Consider the following 10,225-nt stretch of genomic DNA (forward strand, 5'->3'; position numbering starts at 1 on the left):
AACCAGGCTGGTCTGATAAGGGCGGGGGTACTTGTGTCACACGCCAGGTATGAATGGCAAATGTCCCGCTTTCCTCTCCAGGGAGCAATGAGCACCTTATAGACATTCTCAATGTGCCATATCTCTGTCCTTGGTGCTTGATTATTGTTGTTGAAATCCTCGGATTCCCAGCATGTCCCTGTTTCAAAGTCGGGAATGGTGGTCGGTTTTAGATGACGGAGAAGGTGCCGGCAATGAGGATTTACCGGCGAGTATTTCCATACAAGTGGCGCCCTTTCCCAAGGCTCTCAATTCCAAAGCAGATGCGATTGTCACGGGATCCTTGGCTGGAGTCCTCAGGGTCTATGAGGTGCTTCGACAAGAGGGCGATGGAACCCGGACCTCTGGTCCTTCAAACTTGCTTTTGGAGAAGCAAATGGATGACCCCATCATTGATTTGGCATTGGGGAAACTCACGAGCTCGTAATACACATGATTTCATGGTCGATCGAGTCAATCATTAGCATGAGGCGGTTATTTCAAAAAATCTTCTTCTAGGGGAGACTCGGATCCCAAGATCGCCTTGCTTCATCCTCGGAAAGTGGCGGTGTTCACTGTTCAACCGGATAAGACCAACCAGAATTACAAGCTGACCCTCCAGTACCAACACAATCTGTCGCGATCGGCCCATTCCATGGTAATCGGACATTTTGGAGGGAGCAAGAAGGACATTATTTGTGTGCAATCCCTGGACGGATCCATCAATATCTTTGAACAAGAGAGCTTCACATTCAGCCGATTCTTGCCCGGTTTCTTACTTCCCGGACCCCTTGTCTACATTGAGCGGACGGACACGTTCATCACGGTCACGTCGTCCTTGCAAATTGAGAGCTTTAGGTGCAGTTGGAAGCTCGAGATCTCACAAACTACTCTAGACAATGACTTCTTTTTAAAAATCCCCCAGATATCAAGCTTTGGCTGTGGCGGACGACAATAGCATGATTAACAATGAGAACAATCGGGGGAGTAATAACAACAACAACGACAATTACGGCAAGAGCGATGATATCACGGTGGGTCGAAAGATCGCACCGGATTGGGTGATTGGGCTGGGTGAAACCACACAAGCCCTTCAGATAGTTGATTCTGTACGGAAAGAGGTACCTTCAACCATCATGGTTTTGGGGGAAAGAAGCCTGTGTGCAATCTTGGACACAGGGTCTGTGGTTTTCATGAAGAAGCTCGACTTCACTCCGTTATGTATGCTTTGTTACAAATTAGGTGAGTTTCTCTCAAATGAAAGTTTTGCATAATGAGACGATGACGACGGCAATAAGATGTCCCGTAGATAATCAGATCACGTCGGTTGTGGCTACGGACACGGCCACTTTGTTGGTTTTCCAAGATACTTGCCTGAAATGGGCCTCGAAATTACCGTTTCCTCCGGTGAAACTGCTCAGAGGATCGTTCAAGGCGAGTTTTCTCACGACTTATCCTGGATCGGGACATTGAGACTAATTTATTCTCCGTTCATTAGAAAGAGGATAAAGGACAAGAACTTCTCAAGGACCTTTTGGTGATGGCCTCGGACCAAAGTGATATCTTTGTGAGCTATCTCGGCACGAATCCCGCCATATTTACAGCTCCGGCTCCGGCCAAGCGCGAGCTGAATTACGAAGAGACCGACAAAGAATACTCATCCCTGACGCAAACCATTCGCGATATACAATCCAAGCCTGACGGTGATTATTACCCTCTATTTAGGTCTTCTTTGAGGACTTGGTGTTAAATTATGGTATTGTAATCCTCAAACTGGTCTATTGGTAGTTGCAAACCAGAGGGGATTGGCCGAGGATCTGCGGTTGACGTTGGAGGTCCAAAAGAGTTTGGATCGTTGCTATCACGAGACATTGGTCAAGACCAATGATGGGATCCCCATGGCTAAAGTGACGGCCAATTTCCGCGCCTCTGTCCCATTGTCAAAGGTCAGGGTAACCTTCTCTGTGGAAAGACCTTTGGTGATGCTCAACCACACCACCATGATATCCAGTCTAAGTAAGATTTGTGTACCGACAAAAAATAGTAAGAAAACGAGTAGATCTAGTTGAAAAGTTGACTTCTTAATTGCTTGCATGCACGTTTATTGTTCAAATCTCAATGATAATTCATATAATGGAGACAGGGAAAGAGCGTTTCGATTAAGTGTACGATTCTGGACTATTCACTAGTTTGATCAAGTTTCCCAATATGAAGAATTTTCAGTTCATTTTAAACGAGAAATCATGTTGTGAATTTGAACTTGGAGGGGTAGAGATGTACTAGATTTGAACGAAGCGAGAACAAAATTATGAGATTATGTATAATTAGTAAGACCTGGTCACTGAGGACCACAAACCATCTGAATCGGTTCGAAATGGCTCATTTGAAGTTGTTAGATATTTTTAAAATACAATAGTGAACAGATGGTCTCGATCTATTTTTACGTACGAAGCGAATTATAAACTGATTTATTCATTTTCAAATCAAAGTGAGAAACAATATTTGTCATAAAGAATCAAAATCAGTCTGAAGTGTTTGATCTATTTTGCAAATTATCATATCTCGCCCATTTGAAAAACTCATTTAGCTTTCCCCCAGTTAGTTTACACTCATACCCTTAAGCCAAGAATAATACGATTTCTTAGCAATCTCAAATTTTCATGTCAAAAACCCAAAGCTGAAGTCGTAGAAGTAACTGTATGGGTTCATCTAAACGACGCCCTCAAAGTGCTTGCAAATAACTACTTTTGGATTCCTTTTTGAAGCGGATTCCGAGAAGGTGGAAGGATACGCGTACCTCTTCAATGATTACATTCCCCACTCGTTGGAGGTGAAAGTGGCTGTGGTATTTTTCAACTCTTCGGATGTGCCTCACGTTCTCAACAGTTCCGTTCATCTCCCTCTCAGATTAGTGGTCCAGCCTTGTCCTCCCATCAAGGACGCGGACTTTAAGGTTACTATTAGCACGAATAAACCAGCTGTTAGCCTTCTGGACCTGTTTTCAGGTAAGACATGTGTATCTTAAGATAAAAATCAAGTTTCGTGGTTGTTCCATTTTCACTAACAATTTTCATACATTTCAATTAGTACATAATGTGTTATTTCCACTGGGTATATCATGTCTGGCATTGGTTTTGTTGCAGAATTCGTTCTGGAAAGTAACATGGCCAACGCCGTTGGCTTCCAATTCTACGGCGGTCCCTTTGTGACCGTGTTGTCGTCCAAGACATCTCAAAGATATCGGCTCCAATCGGACAACTTGCCCGCATTGTGGCTCCTCACGAACGAGATCGAAAAACGGTTGAAGACCATTCACAAGACTGATCTCCAATGCTCTTACAACGCATCCCTCCCCATGCACGAGTACTTTTCCGAAATCGAAACCATGTTCCACAAACGGTCCAAACTCGCCAATCTGATGGTACAATTCCCCTCCTCCACGTTCCTTTTGTCAGAGCAATATGATATTGAGACGGTCGTGTTTGTTCCATTTCCATCTAGAGCGAATTATCCAACCGAACCGCGCAGTTTCGGTCCATTGAACGGCGATTATTGGCCCGATTCCGCGACAAAACCCCGACCCCATTGACCAATTTGGATACCCTCTTGGAAGGCACTTACAGACAGATCGTTCTGGCGGCTGAGGCCGTGGAGGAGTGCCAACGGGAATTGGGCAGTTCATCGGCTAATTTGGCCAGCATCACCAAACTCCTTCTCATGCTGGCACGCCTGTCAACCGGGATTTCGGAGGAGGAACAGTGCAAGCTAGAAGCGGCTCTTTCTTCTATGGTTCACTTGGATCAGGAGCAAGTTAGTCCTGAGAATGGCAAGGATTGACTTCTTTTAACCTGTGTTAATTGTTTACAGGGTTGGCATGAGACCTCGGATGCAGCGTTAACGTTCCTGTTGCGAACGAGTCTAGCCAAACCTGGGAAGGAGAACCAAGGCGCCACGCCCATCACCTTGGACATGCCCAAAGATACGGCACGGCTGAAAAAGCATATCACCACCGTCTTGGATCGTATCAGCAAAGGTGGAAGAATCGTTGACGCAAAGAACGCAATTGAAGGTGCTGTACATAAAAAAATGAAAATTGCAATAAATCAATTATAATGTAATCAGTTAAAATGAACATTTGGTTTTTTTTTTGTTGCATTTTAACTAGATGAAGCGAACATGATTTAAAAAGTATCTACTAATGTCGTCTCCTTTCTAATCTTAGCCTCGAAACTAGCCGAATTCGAAGACAGGGTGGGCTTGGACGAGAGTGACGATACGTGGTCCGAAATGGGCGACACGGGTGAATCTCGCATTGGAAGCCAATTTGGCGAGCAAGGTGAGCGACTTCGATCCGCTCGAGCCCGAGGAATGTCAGCGGGTGTGTCAAGGCAATCAAGCCAAGTGCCCAAGGCCCTGACCAAAGAGGAGGAAACCGAGGAACAGGCGGTAGAAGACTCGATTCGAAACGAGGACGAGGGTGAGGAGGACAAGGAGGACAAGGAGGACAAGGAGGACAAGGAGGACAAGGAAGACAAGGAAGGCAAGGAAGACGAGCGCAAAGACGACGAAGGGAAGGAGAGACACGAAGAGGCGGAGGAAGAGGAACCACCTCAAGATGAATATGATATCGGCTGGTGATTTCGCTCAGATTTATTTGATTGCAATTGTCATTGTCACGAAGGAAAAACTGTCATGATTTCATTGGTTGCTTTGCACTGTATTGAATAAGGAGAAATCAAGTTCATAACAAGGGGATTGAAGTAAAGCCAGAGAGAGGCGTGTGTGTTTTATCACAGATCTAAGGGGTGAAATGAACCGGGAATGTCACTGAAGGTAACGTAAACAAAAGACACAGAGAGACGAGGCAAAACCGAATTTCGCGCAAGAGTTCAACGGTTGAGTCCGGTTAGAGAACGAAAGCCCAACATTCCAGCGTCTTCAGGGTGAAATCCTCTGAAGTCAAAGGCTGATTGTCAAAAGTAGGACTGGCCTGAGAGCGTCCCTGATTTAGATCAGCATCCAACCAGATGGCGAATCGTCCGTTGCCCGATCCGATATACATGTTCTCCTGGTCACACCGCAAGAAATACTCATTCTCACCCGTCCAATGGAACACATCGTACGTGGGCCTGAGTGTGAAAACAAAGGTCTCACCTGTACCCACGAAGTGCTCGGTCACTTTGGGTGGGGAGGTCAGGAAGGCGCCGAAAACATTGGATTTCACGTCTTCAATCACGAGAAGCACGGGTCCGTCGTAATCTCGGAGCGTCTCGTGATTATTGAGTTTCCGCAGCAGTGACTTGAGATTGAATCCATCATGAGAGGTCGAGAAATACAACTCCCAATTATGGCCATCCGCGCGGGGCGGGAACTCGCGAGCTAACCGTTCGCGCTCACCGTCTTGAAAGATTTCAGTCTCGCCGATCATCTCGGAGACCATGTCGAAGTCGATGCTACTGTAGGTCATAGTTTTCCGGATCATCTTGGACACGGAATCTCGATTGGAGGATCGACCACTCTCGTCTTCTAAGAGGGTGACGCCGGGTCGAATGACCTCGTAGCCGCTCCGCTCGATCTTCATGTGATCCAATAGGCCGTATTTGGCGGGACAGAGCCGCTGCGAGAACCCATACAGATCCGCCCCATTCCGGGCCTTGAGGATGAACCAGTATTCAGGCTGGAGCGTTTGGCGACCATATGACATAATGGGGGTGGACTTGTGTAATTTCCGGGCAATGGGTTTGCCCATCACGACCCGGAGGTAGAGAGGCGGGGTGGTGGGACTATCGTTGTCGGGAGGCGGGTCATCCTCCGCCGGTGGTTGATATAACATATTGCTCGTTTCATTCTCCTGGTTGGCGATGCCGAATGTCGAGTCGAACTTGCCGAACTCGTGGAATACCACTAGATTGACCACCAACTCCATGGGGGCCACGACTTGATAGTCATCGGGCTTGGTCTCCTGCACCAAAGGATCCGTCACGTTTGGAATGAACATGAGCGTCTTGGGCGTGATGAGCAAACTGCCAAACACCACACCCGATCCGTCCGTGATGTGTCGCACATTGAGCTTGATGAAGTTCTTCTCCACGATCTCATCATCCTCTACCACGGCCGGTCTTTTGGGCGTGGTCTGAACCGCTGGAAAAAATGGAATACGTATCGTCAGTAATGGTGAAGAAGAGAAAGAGGGAGGAACTTGCAGTGAGTCACAAATGATCTAGGCTATCGAGGTCATCAAGGCCATTGCATTTTCCTTATTTATCGTACTTGATTTGGCAAGCTTAGCACGTTGGTTTTGCTTTTGTTGCTCAATACCCAATCTAATCAGATTGCTCAATACCCAATCTAATCAGATGACTGGGACAGCATTGTCCTCAAAATATAGGTAAAAAGATGATTTTCAATCGTGAATTGGACCATCTCGGCTGATCGAAATTCTAAAGCCGCTTTTGATATCACCGGTAAGTTAATAGTCCTAATGCGTTTTGGGAAAACGCGGCATATTCTAGTCTTGGAGCAGTATCACAAGCTTATTAATGTCAATAAACGCTGACAATTTGTCCCTCAGTATAATCGATTTGACCGATTGGTCGAACCAATCAAATCAGTCGCCGTTGTAAAAATAATCCTGGACCTGGAGAGAACTGTAGAGAGAGAGAGCAGAAGTGCGGCGTTTCTTTAAATAACTCTAGTGTGCTTCTTAGTCTTCAGCTGGCCTTGCCCTTAAATGTTGAAACGCCACGACGCCAGATTATCGTGATTTCGTGCTATCTTAAGCGGTCAATGGATCTTAACAAAGAAAAGTTCATGGCTTCATGGCGTTCCAATAATAGGTATTCCGTTCATGCCTGTCTTGTCCCTGGATTCAATTACCTCGACCCGGCAAGGCGGGGGGTTTCGGAGGCGTGGCCGGCGGTGGGAGGGGACCCGCCCCCGGCAACCACAACGTCTGTCCCGGGAACACCATGGGTGAGAAAGCCGACAGGCGATTGGCCCGCGCCAAACTGGTGGGCGTGACATCATATTGAGCGGCTATGCTCCGCAAACTCTCACCCACTTGTACTTCATGTTGGGTGGGACCCGGGGACTCGGGCGGGGCCGCCGGCGGGGTGGGCGGGGGCGACGAGGCTGGCATAACCAACTTGAGCGGGCTACCACCTCTGGCCCCACCGGTATGGGGCGGGGGTGAGCCCGCCACCGGCGGGGCCGGCGGCGTGCCAGGCGAATCTGAAATGGTGCTGGGAGTAGGAGAGACCCGGTGTCCGAAGACAAGGAAGGCTGGGACTGAAATTGGTTAGTGGGTAGCGGAGGGCAGGCGGAGGAATGGATGATGAAAATGTCACGAGTTGAAGGCTGGAGAGTGGTGAATGGAGGGCAGTGTAGCTAGTGTATCAATGGGTAGGATTGGTCCCCGTTCAAGAGTGGAGCTGGGAGTTTTCGGTGGGTGACAGCCACAGATTAGGCCACAACTTGATCGCACATGGGCATAAAAAAGTCAGCGCTGAGGGAGGAAAATCGATTGAGAGACAGCTGTTTGGCACCCTAAAACTATTCAGGGTGACTCTCGGCTCATGAGTGACGAGTGACGATTTGCCATCCCTAGGTGGGCTAGCCAGGCACTCAGTAGCTGACCGGTTCAAAATCTGGCCACACTAGTAAATGAACGCGCCTGAGTCATAAGACACTAAAATCTATCTGGCAGCTGATGAAAGGCAGTGTTCGCTTCTGTGTCGAACCCAGCCAGGATTGAGCTTTTTAAAGGTCGACGGTGAGCCAAAAGGCCAGTGAGTGCGTGCATTCATGTAGGCAGCTTTCTCTTGGCTGGAGCTGAAGATTCCGGCTTAGTGTCACCGTCAAATGCGACGAGGAGTCTCTAAGACTCATGATGACGGGGAAGGTTGGCTTGGTCCAAGACCAGGAAGGGTATACTGAAAGGGTTATTTATAAGTGTTTATTTGAGCCTAACCAGGCTAGCCGTCGGTAGCCTGCTCTGAAATGTTCAGGTCAAAGCTACCCACGAAAAGCGCAAGTGCCCAATCAGGGGGCCACCGACTAGGGATGTTATCTTTCATAGACTTGAAACGGGACAGATCCGGCGGTTTGAGCTGTCAATCGCCTTCAACTATGATCCATGGGCACAAATGTGGACAGTCGATGAAATTACTTGGGCACTGGGCCGGCGATTGAACCCATAACTAACCACCCCCATGCCGGGCCGGGATACAACGTTGGGGATAAAAGGCCCATCAGAGGCAGAATGGCATGAGCCTAATGCCATGAGCCAGAGTCAGGGCCAAATCTTAGCACCATGAAAAGGCCTAAAAGTATAGCCAGTTGAAATCGCCGGAGGTCACTCAATGACCCCGCGAGATTACGTGGAAAGAACCATGGAATTCAGAGCCATTGATGGGGTTGATGCCCATCTAGAAAAGAATATAAGTCTGCGTTTTTTTTCGATTGATCAGCCGTCTCCTCCTCCTCCTCCTCCTCGTTCTTGTTCTTCTTCTTTTCCTTCTATCTATCTAAGAGAGGTTCTGGGCCTCCTGTTGTACAGATCCTTCATTCCATTCAGCTTTCAGGCTAGAACACCACGTCCAGCCCCTAGCTTGTGCCTCCCACACACGACACCCACAGCCACACCCCTCTTCTGTGTCCATTGGAGTAAGCGGATGCATGCCCGTGGTTGACCTGGCGTGGGATTGGACGCCAAGCATTTGGGAGTGAGTGGCCAGCGCTCATCGCGTTCGGCGATTACGCCCCCTAGAACCCCGGGCCATCGGTTGGACTGATGCGGCCCACCGGGGATGGCAGCACGCCCAACTCGGGCGGAGGTTCGCCCACTGGTGGGGTGGCGGGCGGGGCGGGCGGGGCGGGCTTGAACCGCGATCAATCGGGCGCGTTTCTGAGTCGCGCCTTTTGGGTGACCAAGCATTCGTGGAAGGGCAAATATCGGCGGGTATTCGTGGTGGGACCCGGGGGCGTGTCCACGCTCAACCCCAGTTCCTTGGAAGCCACCAACGCCTGGCCTTGGTCGGATGTGGTGTCGTTGGGCGTGAGCCCGGCCGCCAACCATGCGGGCGAGTTCCACTTGGTGGTGCGCAAGGGCCACAAGAACAGCAGTAAAACCGATTCCATGCGCTTTTCCTCGGCCGAATACAAAGACCACCTCTTGAGTGAGGCGTGGCAACACGGCGAGGAATTCGCCGAACCCAGCCACCCCCAGGTAGGCATCACACGGGTGGGCCATAGCCAATCGTCCCACCCACCCACTAACTAAACATCCGAATGAGCCAGGTTCCATCGGTTTGAAGGCCGAGTTCCGGAAAGAGTGTACTGAGTGTACTACTGCCTGAAGTCCCAGAGATTGGTGGGTGGGCCCTGAATAGTGTTTGAATGGCCTCCTTTGATAGCCGCCTTCAAATTGGCTAGTAGTAGAGTAGGGATGTTGTGCCCAAGTGTGATTCCACCGGTGGCATTGGCGTGAAAAAGAATCATCCGGTTCATTGAAAAAGATGTCCAATCAACTGGATAAGTGTAGCCCATTCTCTTGGTTAATTCTAGTGTTGGTTTTCGTACAAATACCATTGGTCCGAGCAACGCGTGTCCGTGCTCCTGCAAGCTGCCCCCCACGCCCTCCAGCAACGCGATCCGGCCACCAAAGCCCTCTTGTCCAGCCACTTTTACCGAAACATTAAGCATCTCTACGATGTGCCCGATTTCCCAGGGGGATTCGTCATTCAAGAACACGACTTCGGTCGCCTTCATTTGTTCGCCTCCGAAGCCAAGAAGGAGATCTTGGCCGCCATGTCGGACCATGCGGCCAACGCCATGGGCATCCATTTGGCCAAAGTGGAGTCCATGACATTTGAGCGCTTCGTCGAACGAAAATTTGGCCAATTCAGGTAATGTAAATCCGACGTCAGTCTGAGCTAATTTTTTTTTCCTTCATATAAATAGCATTAATTTGTTGACAAATCGACCATTGGCCTCGTTAGTAAACAGAACGGTCGAGCCCTCAACCTTTGCATTTGCCTTGTACCAGCCTGGAAATGAAAATAAGAAGGCTACGTTGTTGTTTTCTCCCACCAATGAATGTAATCTTTTCATTTAAGAGTCATCATTGTCATGTCATTCGAGTGTGAGAAATGATGCCAAAGCGAACGGAAATTGTTCAAAGATATCCTATCCACACGTCGGGGGGGGG

General features: G+C 48.9%; 3 protein-coding genes across 3 annotated transcripts in view; 2 read left to right on the forward strand and 1 right to left on the reverse strand.

The window, feature by feature from the left end:
* The first annotated feature begins 22 nt into the window (after nucleotides 1-22).
* Nucleotides 23-4,866, forward strand: LOC131885640 (protein PTHB1-like). Its single transcript, XM_059233749.1, has 11 exons — nucleotides 23-462; nucleotides 538-876; nucleotides 944-1,260; nucleotides 1,328-1,452; nucleotides 1,517-1,721; nucleotides 1,807-2,034; nucleotides 2,784-3,023; nucleotides 3,162-3,439; nucleotides 3,520-3,828; nucleotides 3,886-4,087; nucleotides 4,241-4,866. Exons 1-11 carry the CDS (start codon nucleotides 173-175, stop codon nucleotides 4,654-4,656), a joined length of 2,949 nt encoding a protein of 982 aa, XP_059089732.1. The 5' UTR covers nucleotides 23-172; the 3' UTR covers nucleotides 4,657-4,866.
* Nucleotides 4,651-7,498, reverse strand: LOC131885645 (nuclear receptor coactivator 7-like). Its single transcript, XM_059233757.1, has 2 exons — nucleotides 6,895-7,498; nucleotides 4,651-6,159 (listed from the first exon to the last, which is right to left on the reverse strand). Exons 1-2 carry the CDS (start codon nucleotides 7,154-7,156, stop codon nucleotides 4,925-4,927), a joined length of 1,497 nt encoding a protein of 498 aa, XP_059089740.1. The 5' UTR covers nucleotides 7,157-7,498; the 3' UTR covers nucleotides 4,651-4,924.
* A 1,013-nt stretch (nucleotides 7,499-8,511) lies between these two features.
* The window catches only part of LOC131885636 (dnaJ homolog subfamily C member 13-like), a 10,028-nt gene continuing 8,314 nt past the window's right edge, over nucleotides 8,512-10,225 (forward strand). The window contains exons 1-2 of the mRNA XM_059233745.1: nucleotides 8,512-9,244; nucleotides 9,583-9,923. Of these exons, the coding sequence (XP_059089728.1) occupies nucleotides 8,810-9,244; nucleotides 9,583-9,923 (776 nt within the window). The 5' untranslated portion in view covers nucleotides 8,512-8,809. The remainder of the gene's footprint in view (nucleotides 9,245-9,582; nucleotides 9,924-10,225) is intronic.

Source organism: Tigriopus californicus, chromosome 8 (assembly GCF_007210705.1).
Source record: "Tigriopus californicus strain San Diego chromosome 8, Tcal_SD_v2.1, whole genome shotgun sequence".
In the NCBI taxonomy this organism is placed as follows: domain Eukaryota; kingdom Metazoa; phylum Arthropoda; class Copepoda; order Harpacticoida; family Harpacticidae; genus Tigriopus; species Tigriopus californicus.

Bases quoted from the DNA above. Each gene is read 5' to 3' on its own strand.
- LOC131885640 (XM_059233749.1), top strand. From the start codon at position 173: ATGTCCCTGTTTCAAAGTCGGGAATGGTGGTCGGTTTTAGATGACGGA. The intron at 877-943 runs GTGCAGTTGGAA...AAAATCCCCCAG, and splicing joins TTGCAAATTGAGAGCTTTAG to ATATCAAGCTTTGGCTGTGG. The intron at 2,035-2,783 runs GTAAGATTTGTG...TCCTTTTTGAAG, and splicing joins CACCATGATATCCAGTCTAA to CGGATTCCGAGAAGGTGGAA.
- LOC131885645 (XM_059233757.1), bottom strand. From the start codon at position 7,156: ATGCCAGCCTCGTCGCCCCCGCCCACCCCGCCGGCGGCCCCGCCCGAG. The intron at 6,160-6,894 runs GTAATTGAATCC...CATTTTTTCCAG, and splicing joins CCCCGCCTTGCCGGGTCGAG to CGGTTCAGACCACGCCCAAA.